The sequence below is a fragment of the Pristiophorus japonicus genome, unplaced genomic scaffold (genome assembly GCF_044704955.1).
Source record: "Pristiophorus japonicus isolate sPriJap1 unplaced genomic scaffold, sPriJap1.hap1 HAP1_SCAFFOLD_278, whole genome shotgun sequence".
Lineage (NCBI taxonomy): Eukaryota > Metazoa > Chordata > Chondrichthyes > Pristiophoridae > Pristiophorus > Pristiophorus japonicus.
In genome coordinates, this window is record NW_027252538.1 from 601,415 (window position 1) to 619,460 (window position 18,046).

At 45.4% G+C, this 18,046-nt stretch overlaps 2 protein-coding genes across 8 annotated transcripts in view; one reads left to right on the forward strand and one right to left on the reverse strand.

Annotated features, from left to right (window-relative positions):
• The window catches only part of LOC139247638 (zinc finger protein 229-like), a 401,943-nt gene that overhangs the window by 188,326 nt on the left and 195,571 nt on the right, over positions 1 to 18,046 (reverse strand). The gene's annotated exons all lie outside the window — the stretch shown is intronic.
• LOC139247637 (zinc finger protein ZFP2-like) overlaps positions 586 to 18,046 on the forward strand; it is a 100,939-nt gene continuing 83,478 nt past the window's right edge. Inside the window, exons 1-2 of one of the 2 annotated variants that reach the window (XM_070871714.1) lie at positions 586 to 947; positions 8,644 to 10,355. In XM_070871714.1, the coding sequence (XP_070727815.1) occupies positions 8,979 to 10,016 (1,038 nt within the window). In that variant the 5' untranslated portion in view covers positions 586 to 947; positions 8,644 to 8,978 and the 3' untranslated portion in view covers positions 10,017 to 10,355. Of the gene's footprint in view, positions 948 to 7,995; positions 8,126 to 8,643; positions 10,356 to 18,046 lie in introns of those variants that run through there. The other variant, XM_070871715.1, reaches the window with a different exon arrangement.

The following is an 18,046-nucleotide window of genomic DNA, read 5'->3' on the forward strand; positions in this document are numbered from 1 at the left end:
AACCTGTGCTTAACCTACCCTGGGAATGGTTGATGGGACAATGTAGAGGTATATTTACTCTGTATCTATCCCGTGCTGTACCTGCGATGGATCAGTCCATGGGGAGCTTTACTCTTTGACTAACCCGTGCTGTGCCTGTTGTGGGAATGTTTGATGGGACAGCATAGAGGGAGATTAACTTTGTATCTAACCCATGCTGTACCGACCCTGGGAGTGTTTGGGACCGTGGAGAGGGAGCTTTACTCTGTATCTAACCGATGCAGTATCTACTCTGGAATGCTTGTGACAGGTTAGAGGAAGATATACTTCGTATTTAACTTGTGTTGTACTTGCCCTTGGAATGTCTGGTGGAACTGTGTTGAGAAAGCTTTACTCTGTATCTAAGCAAGGCAAGTATATCCTTTCTTAGATCAGGAGACCAAAACTGTGCACAGTCCTCTAGGTGTGGTTCGGGAGTAAAGGGCTCTGGGGAGCGGGCAGGGAAGTGGAGCTGAGTCTATGATCAGGCCAACCAAGATCTTATTGAATGGGGAGCAGGCTCGGGGGGGGGGGGGGGTCCGGGTGGCCCATTCCTGTTCCGATTTCTCATGGTCTTATGTACCCAGCATGCCCCGCAGGGGAGAATGTGCCTCACCCAGACTACAGGAGCTCAGTGCGCAGGCGCGGGTCCTGCTGTGTTTGGAGCATGCGCGCCGCGTGTAATGGCGGAGGAGATACATTTTAGACAGGTTCCACAGAAGTGTCGTTTTCAGCGGGACAGAGCGGAATAATGGACCAGGGAGGTGCCGGGGAGGCTTCATAAACAACCGGTGCCCGCCGCAAGCCCGGAATAATAACCGGAATATCGGCGGTTGCAGCTTCGGGGCTTTCTCCCGGTCACAGGCCCAGGCTATCGGCGGCCACCTTGGTGCAGGAAGGCAGGTTCAACGGTCGGCCATCTTGATTCAGTTAGTAGCACAGCGCGTGCGCGGCCATCTTGGTGCAGGAACAAAGTGAATGATGTCAGTGTCGAGAACTGAACCCAGACAGAGTCAGCACCTTATAAGAACATAAGAAATAGGAGCAGGAGTAGGCCATACAGCTGCTCGAGCCTGCTCCGCCATTCAATACGATCATGGCTGATCTGATCATGGACTCAGCTCTACTTCCCTGCCCGATTCCCATAACCTCTTATCCCCTTATTGTTTAAGAAACTGTCTGTTTCTGTCTTAAATTTATTCAATGTCCCAGCTTCTACAGCTCTCTGAGGCAGTGAATTCCACAGATTTACAACCGTCTGATAGTGGAAATGTCTCTTTTAAATTGACGGCCTTTTATTCTAAGATCATGCCTTCCAGTTCTAGTCTCCCCCATCAGTGGAAACATCCTCTCTGCATCCACCTTTACAAGCCCCCTTATATCTTATACATTTTGATAAGATCACCTCTCATTCTTTTGAATTCCAATGAGTAGAGGCCCAACCTACTCAACCTTTCTCCCTCATTCACGGAATCAACCGAGTGAACCTTCTCTGAACTGCATCCAAAGCAAGTATATCTTTTCGTAAATATGGAAACCAAAACTGCACGCAATATTCCAGGTGTGGCCTCACCAATACGTTGTACAACTGTAGCAAGACTTCCCTGCTTTTATACTCCATTCCATTGGCCTTCCTGATCACTTGCTGTACCTGCATACTATCCTTTTGTGTTTCATGCACAAGTACCCCCACTGTATTGCGGCACTTTGTAATCTGTCTCCATTTAAATAATAACTTGCTCTTTGATTTTTTTTCTGCCAAAGTGCATGACCTCACACTTTCTAACATTATACTCCATCTGCCAAATTTTTGCCCACTCACTGAGCCTGTCTGTATCCTTTTGCAGATTTTACTTGTCCTCCCATCTTTGTATCGTCGGCAAACTTGGCTACGTTTCACTCAGTCCCTTCTTCCAAGTCGTTAATATAGAATGTAAATAGTTGGGGACCCAGCACTGATCCCTGTGGCACCCCACTAGTTACTGGTTGCCATCCAGAGAATGAACCATTTATCCCGATTCTCTGTTCTCTGTTAGTTAGCCAATTCTCTATCCATGCTAATATATTACCCCCATCCCCGTGGACTTTTATCTTGTTCAGTAACCTTTTATGTGGCACCTTGTCAAATGCCTTCTGAAAGTCCAAATACACCACATCCACTGGGTCCCCCTTATTCACCTGGTTCGTTACATCCCTAAAGAATTCCAGCAAATTTGTCAAACATGACTTCCCCTTCATAAATCTATGCTGACTCTGCATGACTGAATTTTGCTTTTGCAAATGTCCTGCTACTGCTTCTTTAATAATGGATCCAACATTTTCCCCATCACAGATGTTAGGCTAACTGGTCCATAGTTTCCTGCTTTTTGTCTGCCTCCTTTTTGAAATAGGGGCATTACATTTGCAGTTTTCCAATCTGCTGGGACCTCCCCAGAATCCAGGGAATTTTGGTAAATTACAACCAATGCATCCACAATCCCTGCCGCTACTTCTCTTAAGACCCTAGGATACAAGCCATCAGGTCCAGGGGTTTTATCTGCCTTTAATCCCATTATCTTACTGAGTACCACCTCCTTAGTGATTGTGTTAAGTTCCTCCCCCCCCGTATCCCCTTGACTATCCACTGTTGGAATATTAGTGTCCTCTACCGTAAAGACGGATACAAAATATTTGTTCAGAGTTTCTGCCATCTCCCTGTTCCCCGTTACTAATTCCCTGGTCTCGTCCTCTAAAGGACCAACAATTACTTTAGCCACTCTTTTCCTTTTTATATACCTATAGAAACTCTTGCTATCTGTTTTTATATTTTGTGCTAGTTTACTTTCACAGTCTATCTTCCCTTTCTTACTCATTTTTAGTTATTCTTTGCTGGTTTTTAAAAGCTTCCCAGTTTTCTGTCGTCCCACTAGATTTGGTCACTTTGTATGCCTTGTTTTTAATGGATAACGGCCTTTATTTCTTTAGCTAGCCATGGATGGCTCTATTTTCTCTCGCACCTTTTCCTCCTCACTGGAATAGATTTTTCTTGAGAGTTGTGAAATATCTCCTTAAATGTACACCACTGTTCATCAACCGTCCTGCACTTTAATCTATTTTCCCAGTCCAAGTTACCCAACTCTGCCCTCATACCTTTATAGTCTTCTTTATTTAAGCTTAGCACGCTGGTTAGAGATCCAACTTTCTCACCCTCCAACTGAATTTGAAATTCAGTCATGCTATGATCACTCATTCCAAGGAGATCCTTTACTAGGAGATTGTTTATTAATCCTGTCTCATTACACAGGACCAGATCTAAGATAGCCTGCACCCTGGTTGGTTCCGTTACATGCTGTCCCTTATGCACTCCATGAATTCCTCCTCAAGGCTGCCCTGACCAATTTGATTTATCCAATCAATATGGAGATTAAAATCACCCATGATTATTGTTGTTCCCTTTTTACAAGCCCCCACTATTTCCTGGTTTATGCTCCGACCAACAGAGTTGCTACTGTTAGGGGGCTGATAGATTATGCACACCAGTGACTTTTTCCCCTTATTGTTCCTTATCTCCACCCAAACTGTTTCAACATCCTTATCATTTGAGAGAATATCATTTCTTACTATTGCAGTGATTCCATCCTTTATCAATAGAGCTACCCCACCTCCTTTTCCTTTCTGTCTGTCCTTCCGGATTGTCAAGTACCCCTGAATATTTAATTCCCGGTCCTTGTAACCACGTCTCTGTAATGGCTATCAGATCATACCCATTTGTCTCAATTTGTGCCGTCAACATATCTATTTTGTTGCAAATGCTACGTGCATTTAGACAAAGTGCCTTTAAGTTTGTTTTTTTCCTGCTTGTTTCCTCTCTCCTTCAAACTCACTTTCTTTATTTTTACTTTCTAATTCCAGCATTGCTCCCCTCCCTGCTGAATCTATTGTCAGGTTCCCATCCTCCTGCCAAGCTAGTTTAAACCCTCCCCAACAACACTAGCAAACCCCCCCACCCTCTCACAAGGATATTGGTCCCGGCTCTGTTGAGGTGCAACCCATTCGGTTTGTAGTGGTCCCAATGTGTCAGGAAGCTAAAGCCCTCCCTCTTGCACCATCTCTCCAGCCACGCATTCATCTGCTCTATCCTCCTATTTCTGTACTCGCTAGCTCGTGGTACCGGGAGTAATGCGGAGATTACTACCTTTTGAGGTCCTGCTTTTTAATCTCCCTGCTAGCTCCCTAAACTCTGCCTGCTGGAGAGGGGAGTGAGGGGAAACAGTGACTGTGGAATTGAACACAGCCAGAGTTAGCGCCTTAAGGGAAGAGGCGGATGGGAGGGAGGGGAACATGCGAGTATACAACTGAACTCAGCCAGAGTCAGCACCTTCAGGGGAGGGGAACCAGTGAGTCTAAAACTGAACCCAGCCAGAGTCAGCACCTTCAGGGAAGAGAGAGAGGGGAACCAGTGAATGTAGAACTGAACCCAGCCAGTCAGCACCTTCAGGGGAGGAGTGGGAGGGGAACCAGTGAGTGCAGAACTGAAACCAGACAGAGTCTGCATCTTCAGGGGAGGAGAGGGGAGGCAATTCAGAGAAGGTTCACGAGGTTGATTCCGGAGATGAGGGGGTTCTTATGAGGAAATGTTGAGGAGGTTGGGGGCAATATATTAGCATGGATAGGGGATTGGCTAACTAACAGAAAACAGAGAGTCAGGATAAATGGTTCATTCTCGGTTTGGCAATCAGTAACTAGTCGGTTGCCGCAGGGATCAGTGCTGGGACCCCAGCTATTTACAATCTATATTAACGACTGGGAACAAGGAACCGAGTGTAACATAGCCAAGTTTGCTGACGATATAAAGATGGGAGGAAAAGCAATGAGTGAGGAGGACACACAAAATCTGCAAAAGGACAGAAGCTTAGGGAATGGGCAAAAATTTGGGAGATGGAGTATAATATTGCAAAGTGTGAGGTCACGCACTTTGGCAGAAAAAAAATCAAAGAGCAAGTTGTTATTTAAATGCAGAAAAATTGCAACGTGCTGCAGTACAGCGGGACCTGGGGGGTACTTGTGCATGAAATACAAAAGGTTAGTATGCAGGTACAGCAAGTGATCAGGAAGGTCAATGGAATCTTGGCCTTTATTGCAAAGGGAATGGAGTACAAAAGCAGGGAAGTCTAGCTACAGTTATACAGAGTATTGGTGAGGCCATACCTGGAATACTGCATGCACTTTTGGCTTCCATATTGAAGAAAGGATATACTTGCTTTGGAGGCAGTTCAGAGAGGGTTCACAAGGTTGATTCCGGAGATGAGGGGGTTGACTTATGAGGAAAGGTTGAGTAGGTTGGGCCTCTACTCATTGGAATTCAGAAGAATGAGAGGTGATCTTATCGAAACACATATACGATTATGAGGGGGCTTGACAAGGTGGATGCAGAGAGGATGTTTCCACTGATAGGAGAGACTAGAACTTGGGGGCATAATCTTAGAATAAGGGGCCGCCCATTTAAAACTGAGATGAGGAGAAATTTCTTCTCTGAGGGTTGTAAATCTGTGGAATTTGCTGCCTCAGAGAGCTGTGGAAGCTGGGACATTGAATAAATTTAAGACAGAAATAGACAGTTTCTTAAACGATAAGGGGTTATGGGGATCGGGCGGGGAAGTGGACCTGAGTCCATGATCGGATCACAAATAATCGTATTAAATGGCGGAGCAGGCTCGAGGGGCCGTATGGCCTACTTCTGCTCCTATTTCTTATGTTAACCAGTGAGTGCAGAACTAAAACCAGACAGAGTCAGCATCTTCAGGGGAGGGGAGGGGAACCAGTGAGTGCAGAACTGAACCCAGCCAAAGTTAGCATCTTAAGGGGAGGAGAGGTGCGGCAGTTCAGAGAAGGTTCTCACGAGGTTGATTTCAGAGATGAGTGTGTGAACTTATGAGGAAATATTGAGGAGTTTGGGAGCAATATATTCGCATGGATAGACGATTGGTTAACTAACAGAAAACAGAGAGTCGGGATAAATGGTTCGTTCTTGGGTTGGCAACGAGTAACTAGTGGGGTGCCGCAGGGATCAGTATTGGGACCCCAACTATTTACAATCTATATTAACGACTTGGAAGAAGGGACTGATTGTAACGTAGCGAAATTTGCTGATGATACAAAGATGAGAGGAAAAGCAATGTGTGAGGAGGACACACAAAATCTGCAAAACGACATAGACAGGCTAAGTGCGTGGGCGAAAATTTGGCAGCTGGAGTATAATGTGGAAAGTGCAAGGTCATGCACTTTGGCAGAAAAAAATGAAAGAGCAAGTTATTATTTAAATGGAGAAAGATTGCAAAGTGCCGCAGTACAGCGGGACCTGGGGGTACTTGTGCACGAAACACAAAAGGATAGTATTCGAAACAGCAAGTGATCAGGAAGACCAATGGTATCTTGGCCTTTATTGCAAAGGGGATGGAGTATAAAAGCTGGGAAGTCTTGCTACAGCTATATAAGGTATTGGTGAGGCCACACCTAGAATGCTGCGTACAGTTTTGGTTTCCAATTTTACGAAAGGATATACTTGCTTTGGGGGCAGTTCAGAGACGGTTCACAAGGTTGATTCCGGGGATGAGGGGGTTGACTTATGAGGAAAGGTTGAGTAGGTTGGGCCTCTACTCATTGGAATTCAGAAGAATGAGAGGTGATCTTATCGAAACATATAAGATTTATGAGGGGGCTTGACAAGGTGAATGCAGAGAGGATGTTTCTACTGATGGGGGAGACTAGAACTAGAGGGCATGATCTTAGAATAAGGGGCCACCCATTTAAAACTGTGATGAGAAATTTCTTCTCTCAGAGGGTTGTAAATCTGTGGAATTTGCTGTCTCAGAGAGCTATGGAAGCCAGGCCATTGAACAAATTTAAGACAGAAATAGACAGTATCTTAACCGATAAGGGGTTATGGGGAGCGGGCGGGTAAGTGGAGCTGAGTCCATGCTCGAATCAGCCATGATCTTATTGAATGGCAGAGTAGGCTCGAGGGGCCGTATGGCCTACTCCTGTTCCTATTTCTTATGTTCTTATGTTCTCTGCCCGCTCCTCATAGCCCCTTATCCGCTTATCGTTTAGAAACTGAGTAATTGGGAGGAGGGTCCAGTGACCCTGCTGGAAAATGCACGTGTGAGGCCTCAGGTGAGGACAGTGGAAAAGCCTGTCGACACTCACTGTTGAGGTTCACACAGGGAGATTGGGCACATAGGTCACTACTGGAGAGAAACTGGTGAGTGTAGAACTGAACCCAGCCAGAGTCAGCACCTTCAGGGGAGGAGAGGGAGGGGAACCAGTGAATGTAGAACTGAACCCAGCCAGAGTCAGCACCTTCAGGGGAGGAGATGGAGGGGAACCAGTGAATGTAGAACTGAACCCAGCCAGAGTCAGCACCTTCAGGGGAGGAGAGGGAGGGGAACCAGTGAGTGTCGAACTGAACCCAGCCAGAGTCAGCACCTTCAGGGGAGGAGAGGGAGGGGAACCAGTGAATGTAGAACTGAACCCAGCCAGTATTAGTGGTGTAAACTAGGAGTGGAGGAGAAACAGTCTAGAAATGTGCGATGGTTTTGGATTTCAGCACAGCAGGAGGGACAATGTGTGGGACAGGGATTTACAGCTTTGGAAGAACAAGAGAGGAAAGAATGTTCCATGGAAACTCGGGGGCCAAGTTTCGACCGACCCGTAGAATGGTGCACCTGCGAGAGGTCCGCCGACTTTCTGGAAGGAAAAGCGCACCTAATACTTATCTCGGGATTCTCCACGATGATCAGGCTGCTTTGGACTGGGTGCAGCGCAGCAGAAGCAGTGGGGGGCGGAGCTACAGCCTCACCACCCCTCGCCTCGCCGCTGCCCAAACTTGGGCCTCACCTCGCCACCTCAAGGCCTCCTCACCGGCCCGCCTAAACACCTCCTCCGTGATGGGGCCGCCCGACCACCTCCTCGGCAGCAGGCCCCACCGGACCACCTCCTCGACGGCGGGGCACACCCGAGCTCTTCCCCTTGAAAATGTAATCAGGCAGGCAGGCAGGGCTGAGTGTGGGCCGTGTGCTGCTGGAGGGCTCCCGGTGCTCCCCAACGCATAGGTGCTGCAGTAGGTGAGGTAGGAACTTATAATTTTTTATTTATTGATTGATTTATTGATCATTTATTATTGATGATGGTTCTTTATTTTTAAAAGTGAAGTGTTTAATGCTTTGGAAAATCCTCTAACTTCCCTCTAACTTCACTTCCCCCTCCCCTTAACTCTGGCTACCTGCACCTGATTGCTAAAGCGTCCGCAAGGTTTTTCTGAACATATCAAAGTGGGCATTTACTCAGGCCTAAGTTAGTTTGGAGTAACTTTTCGCTGTCTAAACTTACTTAAATGGCCAAAACAGGCATTAGTGTCTGGTAACGCCCCCTTTTGGAAAAGAAAACTGAACTAAAAAGAAACTGAACTAACCGACTGAAACTGGAGCAAACTAAATGGGGAGAATTACGATTTCTAGGATACTCAAAAAAAAACTAGTTGTTCCAAAAAAATAGGAGCAACTCCTGTCGAAACTTGGTCCCTAGATTGTCTATTCTGAATTTCTGTCTTGTACTGACAGTGATGAGTTTTATTATCTCCTTTTATAGAATATTGGAAGGGGAGATTTTCAGACAGAAAGCACAAACCAAACATCACATCAAGATCTGACGGAGTCAATCGATTCTTCAGGACCTGAATATCATCGGCCTTTGAAAGTGGAAGGAGAAATGTTTGTCTGTTCTGCCTGTGGGAAAAGATTTCAAACATCAGTGTGACTGGAAAAGCACCGCGACACACACACCCGAGTGAGTGTTCCAGTGCACTGCCTGTGGAAAGAGCTTTAACCAGTTAAACAGCCTGAATAAACATCGCACCATTCACAGTGGAGAAAAACTGTAAACGTCTTGTGTGCGTGGGCGAGGCTTCAACCGATCGTCCAACCATGGAGAGTCACAAGGACACCCGCACCATGGAGAAACCGTGGAAATGTGGTGACTGTGGGAAGGTATTCAGATCACAATCTGAGCTGGAAATTCATCGACTCAATCACACTAGGGAGAGGCCGTTCACCTGCCCCGTGTGTGGGAAGGGATTCACTCAGTCATCCAACCTTGTAGTTCACCAGCGAGTTCATACTGGGGAGAGGCCATTCACCTGCTCCATGTGTGGGAAGGGATTCACTCAGTCATCCGACCTGCTGAAGCACCAGCGAGTTCACACCGGGGAGAGGCCATTCACCTGCTCCGTGTGTGGGAAGGGATTCACTCGGTCAACCAACCTTTTAGCTCACCAGCGAGTTCACACCGGGGAGAGGCCATTCACCTGCTCCATGTGTGGGAAGGGATTCGCTCAGTCATCTAACCTTGTAGCTCACCAGCGAGTTCACACTGGGGAGAGGCCATTCACCTGCTCTGAATGTGGGAAGGGATTCACTACATCATCCACCCTGCTGACACACCAGCGAGTTCACACTGGGGAGAGGCCGTTCACTTGCCCTGAGTGTGGGAAGGGATTCACTACATCATCCAACCTGCTTGAACACCAACGAGTTCATACTGGGGAGAGGCCATTCACCTGCTCTGAGTGTGGGAAGGGATTCAGTCAGTCATCCAATCTGCTGATACACCAGCGAGTTCACACTGGGGAGAGGCCATTCACCTGCTCTGAGTGTGGGAAGGGATTCACTTGTTCATCCGACCTGGTGAAACACCAGCGAGTTCACACTGGGGAGAGGCTATTCACCTGCTCTGAGTGTGGGAAGGGATTCACTTGTTCATCCAACCTGGTGAAACACCAGCGAGTTCACACTGGGGAGAGGCCATTCACCTGCTCTGAGTGTGGGAAGCGATTCACTCGATCATCCCACCTGCTGAGACACCAGCGAGTTCACACTGGGGAGAGGCCATTCACCTGCTCTGAGTGTGGGAAGCGATTCACTCGGTCATCCCACCTGCTGAGACACCAGCGAGTTCACAAGTGACTGCAGGGGTTGGAATCTGTTGTTATTACTGCTGTTAATCACATCCTGACTGAATCATGTTCATTCTGACAGTTGTGGTTTGTTTCTGCTGATGTTAATAACCCTATAACTGGGCTGGACTTTAATATTCTGGATATATTACTGATTGTGTTCTCGGGGCTGCAGTGTCCATTTAAGAAACACTGTGTGTTATCTTTCCCCTTAATTCAGCGACTCTCAACAGAAAGTTAGTTTACAATAAAATTATGAACTTTTACTTGAATCCTAAACTGATCTTTGGTACAAAATCTACAATAGTGTGTGAAAGTTTCCACTGAATAAAATCTCCAATTAGAAAGAGCTTGCTGACAATTCTCACTGACTTGCACATTACACACAGTGGCCCCTCCATTATCCACCAGAAAGAAGGGGAATGGGAATTAGTGGGGAATCAGTGTCCCCAAATGTTGCCCCTCCCATCTGGTGTAGCAATCCCCTTGGCACGGGAATGGAGACAAGTCCAGACCAAAACTGTGCTCAGTACTCCAGGTGTGGTCTTACCAATACCCTGTACAATTGTAGCAGGACTTCCCTACTTTCATACTCTATCCCCCTTGCAATAAAGGCCAGCATTCCATTTGCCTTCTGATTACTTGCTTTACCTGCATGCTAATCTTTTGAGTTTCATGTACAAGAACCCCTCGATCCCTCTGCACTAAAGCATTTTGTAATCATTTCCATTTAAATAATAATTTGCTTTTTTTTTTACCGACCAAAGGAGCTAACCTGACATTTTACCACATTATAGTCCATCTGCCAGATTTTTGCCCGCTCATTGAGCCTATCTATATCCCTTTGTAGATTCTTTGCGTCCTCCTCACAACTTGCTTTCCCACCTATCTTTGTATCATCAGAAAATTTGGCTATGTTACACTCGGTCCCTTCATCCAAGTCATTAATATAAATTGTAAATTGTTGAAGCCCCAGCACTGATCCCTGTGGCACCTCACTAGTTACAGTTTGCCAACCGAAAAATGACCCATTTATGTTGACTCTGTTTTCTGTTAGGTAGCCAATCCTCTATCCATTCTGATATATTGCCCCCAATCCCTTGAGCTCTTACCTTGTGCAGTAACCTTTTGTGTGACATCTTCTCGAATGTTTTCTGGAAATGCAAATATACAACATCAACTGGTTCTCCTTTATCCACTCTGCTTGTTACATCTTCAAACAACTCCAGCAAATTTGTCAAAACATGATTTCCCTTTCATAAAACCATGCTGACTGCCTGACTGTAGTATGATTTTCTAAATGTCCTGCTACTACTTCCTTAATGCTGGACTCCAGTATTTTCCCACTGAGATGGTAGGCTAACTGGTCTATGGTTTCCTGCTCTCTGCCTCCCTCCTTACTTGAATAGGGGTGTTACATTTGCAGTTTTCCAGTCCGCTGGGACCTCTCCAGAATTCAGGGAATTTTGGTAGATTACAACCAGTACATCCACTATCTCTGCAGCCATTTCTTTTAAGACCTTAGGATGCATGCCATCAGGTCCGGGGGACTTGTCGAGCTTTCGTCTCACTTGTTTGCTGAGTGCTTTATCTCTAGTGATAGTGACTGTTTTAAGTCCCCCCCACCACCCACCCCCTCACACCTCACCACCACAATAGCTCCTTGATTATCAACTGTTGGGATGTTTTTAGTGTCCTCTACCGTGAAGTCCAATACAAAATATTTGTTCAAAATCTCTGCCATTTCCGTGTTTCCCGTTATTAATTCTCCAGTCTCATCCTCTAAGGGAACAGTGTTTACTTTAGCCGCTTGTTTCCATTTTATATACCTGTAGAAGCACTTACTGTCTGTTTTTATATTTCTTGCTAGTTTGCTCTCATATGCTATCTTCTCTGTCTTTATCATTTTTTTTAGTCGTCCTTTGCTGGTTTCTAAAAATTTCACAATCTTCTGGCCTTCCACTGTGCTTCGCAACATTATATCAGACAGGAGGGGATTGGTGTCAGTGACTGTGGGGTTGGTTTTTTCAGACAGGAGAGGATTGGTGACATGGGATCATAGCAGTTTACAACACAGAATGAGGCCATTAGACCCATCATGTCTGTGCGGCCGAAAAAGACCTATCCAGCCTAATCACACGTTCCAGCTCTTGGTCCGTAGCCCTGTAGGTTAACGCACTTCCAGTACATATCCAAGTACTTTTGTAAATACGATGAGGGTTTCTGCCTCTACTGTTCTTTCAGGCAGTAAGTTCCAGACTCCCACCTCCCTCTGGAGGTTATGCTCGAACTGTGTAAAACACTAGTTAGGACACAGCTGGAGTACTCACACAGTTCTGGTCATTACATCACCCTATTGGGCCAGCCCGGGCTCACCCTATTGGGCCAGCATATAAGGCCAAGTATCCAGCAGAGAAAATGAGCAGCTCATTGATTTTATTCTCAATCTGCGCACAGTGGGTGCAGAACTGAACCCAACCTTGTAAGCTGGAAATGCATCGTCACAGTCACACCAGGGAGAGACCATTCACCTGCTCTATATGTGGGAAGGGATTCACTCGGTCATCCCACCTGCTGAGATATCGACAAGTTCACAAGTGACTGCAGGAGTCTACTGTTATTGCTGATCGCACCCTGACTGAATCATGTTAGTTCTGTCAGTTGGGGGTTGTTTCTGCTGATGTTAATAACCCCTATAACTGGGCTGGAGTTTAATGGTTCGATATTTCAAATAACAGAGTGTGTCGATATTTGATGTCTCCACTATAAGAGGAGACTGATTTATGTCCTATTACCAACTGCTCCATTTTGGGCCTTTTCTCCTTTCTTACTCTGGATTATTTTAGTTCTTATACCTTCGGTTACTCTCAGGGGCAAGTCCCAGTTTCCCATACCTTCCAGAGTTGATCCCTTAGCCTTGGTATCCAGGGAAGGTGTTGATAACACGCCCAGGATCACTAAACATAAAACCCAGTCTGTTCATCACCTTCAGATACTGGACTTAGCGTGTGCCCCACAGCATCTCACTTACCTTCGATGTGTGAATGGAGCATCTCGCCTGCAAACCTAGTTTCAATTTAAATTTGAAACCACTCAGCAAATGTATTTTTAAAAATATGTGCATATAAACTGATCACGTCAAATAATTGCCGACTGTTTAGAGTCAACAAGATGAATAAGTAAACACATCACAGCCCAATAAACCAGCTCTATATTCACAGGAGAAAGTCTGTTATCTAACTCCTCGAATGTCAGTTGGTGAGATGAACGACTGAATCACTTTCCATGTACAACACCATCCATTCCCACTGTCCCCACATTTACAGTGTTGAGTCAGGTGGGTACACGAGTCTCACAGGCTGAACGATTGGTTGAGGGTGTATCCACACACACAACATGTGTCCTGTTTCTCCCCGCTGTGATTGGTGTTTTTACAAAGACTGATGAGAAGGTGATCCTGATCAATCCGGGAATCTGTCAAATCTTGAGGCGATGTTTGGATTGAGTTTCCCAGCTGCAGATCCTCCCCTTCTAATATCCTGCAAATAAATGGTGGTTACAAACATTGTTACTTTAAATACAGGATAGAGATACAGAACAGACAATTCTAGATTCTACAGAACATTCTGTCCCCTCCTGTCCCCCCTAAGCTGTAAATTCCTTATTCTAGACACTCTCCCTCCATCCTCACTGTCTAAATTCAACATTCCTTTCATCGTCTGAGATTTATTATCTCCAGAAAATGCTGAACCTGGCTGGGTGCAATTCCACAGACATTAGTTAACCTCTAGTGCCTCACCGTCAGTCGACTCAGTGAGTGCCAGCAGGATTTCCACTGTGGTAGGCATCACAGCCTCAAATCCTGTCCTCAAATGACATCCACACACTTCCCAGTTGAGTTCACTGGATCGGTATGAAGAGTAGGGACACTGGCTGATTTTTACTCATATTTAGCCCAGTGGTACTGAGGACAATTATAATTCCTGAACTGCTGCCTTGGCTGAGATCAACTAACAGCCCAGATCACGGATCGAACTTGGGAACTTCCCAGTCAGTACTGCAAAGTGTTCTAAAATTTTTGGGGGTTGAGGGAGGGTTAGAACAGAATATTTTGAAACAAATTTTATTCCACCTTTCATTGAAATCTTCGTCACTGGAACATCAAAAACAGTGAGACATTTTAGAAAGGCTCAAGTCACTGAAATAGACAGCTTTACAATCACTGCACAGTACAGAAGGGAGTGACTGTTAATGGGAGCTCTGTTAGTGAAGTCCTCCAACACCCCAAGATAAATTGGACTGTCCCTTTAACTATAAATAGGCAGAGAAAGGGGAGTCGCTGCCCCTTTAAATATTTGCCCCATTCCCCCAGGCAGTGGGAGGAGGAACAGCGCGCAGTCTCTTTATATCCTGACCCAGCAAGCACCGCCGGATAGGCTGCCGCAGGGTCCAAAAGTCCACAAAAAATGTATACATCTGGTGTAGCAGAACAACTGAAAAGCGCACACACAGAGCCTTTGATATATATATATATATATATATATATATATATATGTTTGTGTGTGTGTGTGTGTAAACAAAACACATCATTCTTAATGTTTGCCAGTCAATACCACAGATAAATTATTATCTTCAGCAATTCTTTTTCAGCATTTTATTTCCTTTTATGTAAAATGTAATTGCAGACTGTGGAATATCTTTACCATTTATTGATAACCCATTGTCTTGTTGCTCTTGTATAGAAAGTGATGTCACACTGACCATTCTGTTACCAAGGTGACCATGTCTGTCCGCAGTATTCAGTGGGAAAGGGGATTAAATCACACTGAGGATAATGAGCAGCCCTCCACCAGTCTCTGAGCTTTATTGTCCAGTGATCACCTCACCATCACACAGAAGCTCCTGAGATTTACCCCCAGTGTGTGATAATTGGTGCCAGTGATGGTAAAAGTGAAACTGTACCTATACCTGCCGTGAGGTTAATAAATCTCTCATTCTCTCACTGGTTATGTCCTTCGGTTGGGAAGGAATGAAACACTTGCAACTATCCAGCGAAATTTGCTTAATTTCTGTCTCCAGTCTTGTGTTTTCTGACTCTTACTTTCACTGTTTCCTCCCCAACCATTTCCAATATTTGTGGACATTGTTTCGTGCCGCAATAACTAAGACATGGTCGAGGGTCAATAAACTGAGACAGGGTCTAGTGTAGTATAAACAGAGACAGGGTATAGTGTAATATAAACAGAGACAGGGTCTAGTGTAATATAAACAGGGACAGAGTCTAGTGTAATATAAACAGAGACAGGGTCTAGTGTAATATAAACAGAGACAGGGTCTAGTGTAATATAAACAGAGACAGGGTCTGGTGCAGTAATAACTGAGACAGGGTCTAGTGTAATATAAACAGAGACAGGGTCTCGGGTAATATAAACAGAGACCGGGTCTAGTGTAATATGAACAGAGACAGGGCCTACTGTAATATAAACAGAGACAGGGTCTCGGGTAATATAAACAGAGACAGGGTCGCGTAACATAGAAACATAGACAATAGGTGCAGGAGTAGGCCATTCGGCACTTCGAGCCTGCACCACCATTCAATAAGATCATGGTTAATCATTCACCTCAGTACCTCTTTCCTGCTTTCTCTCCATACCCTTGCTCCCTTTAGCAGTCAGGGCCATATCTAACCCTCTCTTGAATATATCTAATGCAACAACAACTCTCTGCGGTTGAGAATTCCACACGTTAACAACTCTCTGAGTGAAGAAGTTTCTCATCATCTCGGTTCTAAATGTCTTACCCCTTATCCTTAGACTGTGACCCCTGGTTCTGGACTTCCCCAACATCAGGAACATTCTTCCTGATTCTAACCTGTCCAGTCCCGTCAGAATTTTATATGTTTCTATGAGATCCCTTCTCATTCTTCTAAACTCCAGTGAATACAGGCCCAGTCAATCCAGTCTCTCCTCAGATTTCAGTTCTGCCATCCTGGGAATCAGTCTGGTGAACCTTCGCTCCACTCTCTCAATAGCAAGAACATCCTTCCTCAGATTAGGAGACCAAAACTGAACACAATATTCCAGATAAGGCCTCACCAAGGCCCTGTACAACTGCATTAAGACCTCCCTGCTCCTATACTCAAATCCCTAGCTATGAAGGCCAACATGTCATTTGCCTTCTTCACCGCCTGCTGTACCTGCATGCCAACTTTCAATGACTGATGTATCATGACACCCAGGTCTCATTACACCTCCCCTTTTCCTAATCTGTCACCATTCAGATAATATTCTGCCATCATGTTTTTGCCACCAAAGTGGATAACCTCACATTTATCCACATTATACTGCATCTGCTATGCATTTGCCCACTCACCTAACCTGTCCAAGTCACCCTGCAGCCTCTTAGCATCCTCCTCACAGCTCACACCGCCAGCCAGCTTAGTGTCATCTGAAAACTTGGATATATTACACTCAATTCCTTCATCCAAATCATTGATGTATATTTTAAATAGCTGGGGTCCCAGCACCGAGCCCTGCGGCACCCCACTAGTCACTGCCTGCCATTCTGAGAAGGACCCGTTTATCTCTACTCTCTGCTTCCTGTCTGCCAACCAGTTTTCTATCCACGTCAATACATTACCCCCAATACCATGTGCTTTAATTTTGCACACCATAGAAAATAGGTGCAGGAGCAGGCCATTCAGCCCTTCTAGCCTGCACCGCCATTCAATGAGTTCATGGCTGAACATGAAACTTCAGTACCCACTTCCTGCTTTCACGCCATACCCCTTGATCCCCCGAGTAGTAAGGATTTCATCTAACTCCCTTTTGAATATATTTAGTGAATTGGCCTCAACTACTTCCTGTGGTAGAGAATTCCACAGGTTCACCACTCTCTGGGTGAAGAAGTTTCTCCTTATCTCGGTCCTAAATGACTTACCCCTTATCCTTAGACTGTGACCCCTGGTTCTGGACTTCCCCAACATTGGGAACATTCTTCCTGCATCCAACCTGTCCAAACCCATAATATGGTGGAATTCTGCATTAGGATGGAGAATGAAACAGTTAATTCAGAGACCATGGTCCAGAACTTAAAGAAGGGTAACTTTGAAGGTATGAGGCATGAATTGGCTAAGATAGATTGGCTAATGATACTTAAGGGGTTGACTGTGGATGGGCAATGGCAGACATTTAGAGACCGCATGGATGAATTACAACAATTGTACATTCCTGTCTGGCGTAAAAATAAAAAAGGGAAGGTGGCTCAACCGTGGCTATCTAGGGAAATCAGGGATAGTATTAAAGCCAAGGAAATGGCATACAAATTGGCCAGAAATAGCAGCGAACCTGGAGACTGGGAGAAATTTAGAACTCAGCAGAGGAGGACAAAGGGTTTGATTAGGGCAGGGAAAATGGAGTACGAGAAGAAGCTTGCAGGGAACATTAAGGCGGATTGCAAAAGTTTCTATAGGTATGTAAAGAGAAAAAGGTTAGTAAAGACAAACGTAGGTCCCCTGCAGTCAGAATCAGGGGAAGTCATAACGGGGAACAAAGAAATGGCAGACCAATTGAACAAGTACTTTGGTTCAGTATTCACTAAGGAGGACACAAACAACCTTCCGGATATAAAAGTGGTCAGAGGGTCTATTAAGGAGGAGGAACTGAGGGAAATCTTTATTAGTCGGGAAATTGTGTTGGGGTAATTGATGGGATTGAAGGCCGATAAATCCCCAGGGCCTGATGGACTGCATCCCAGAGTACTTAAGGAGGTGGCCTTGGAAATAGCGGATGCATTGACAGTCATTTTCCAACATTCCATTGACTCTGGATCAGTTCCTATCGAGTGGAGGGTAGCCAATGTAACCCCACTTTTTAAAAAAGGAGGGAGAGAGAAAGCAGGGAATTATAGACCGGTCAGCCTGACCTCAGTAGTGGGTAAAATGACGGAATCAATTATTAAGGATGTCATAGCAGCGCATTTGGAAAATGGTGACATGATAGGTCCAAGTCAGCATGGATTTGTGAAAGGGAGATCATGCTT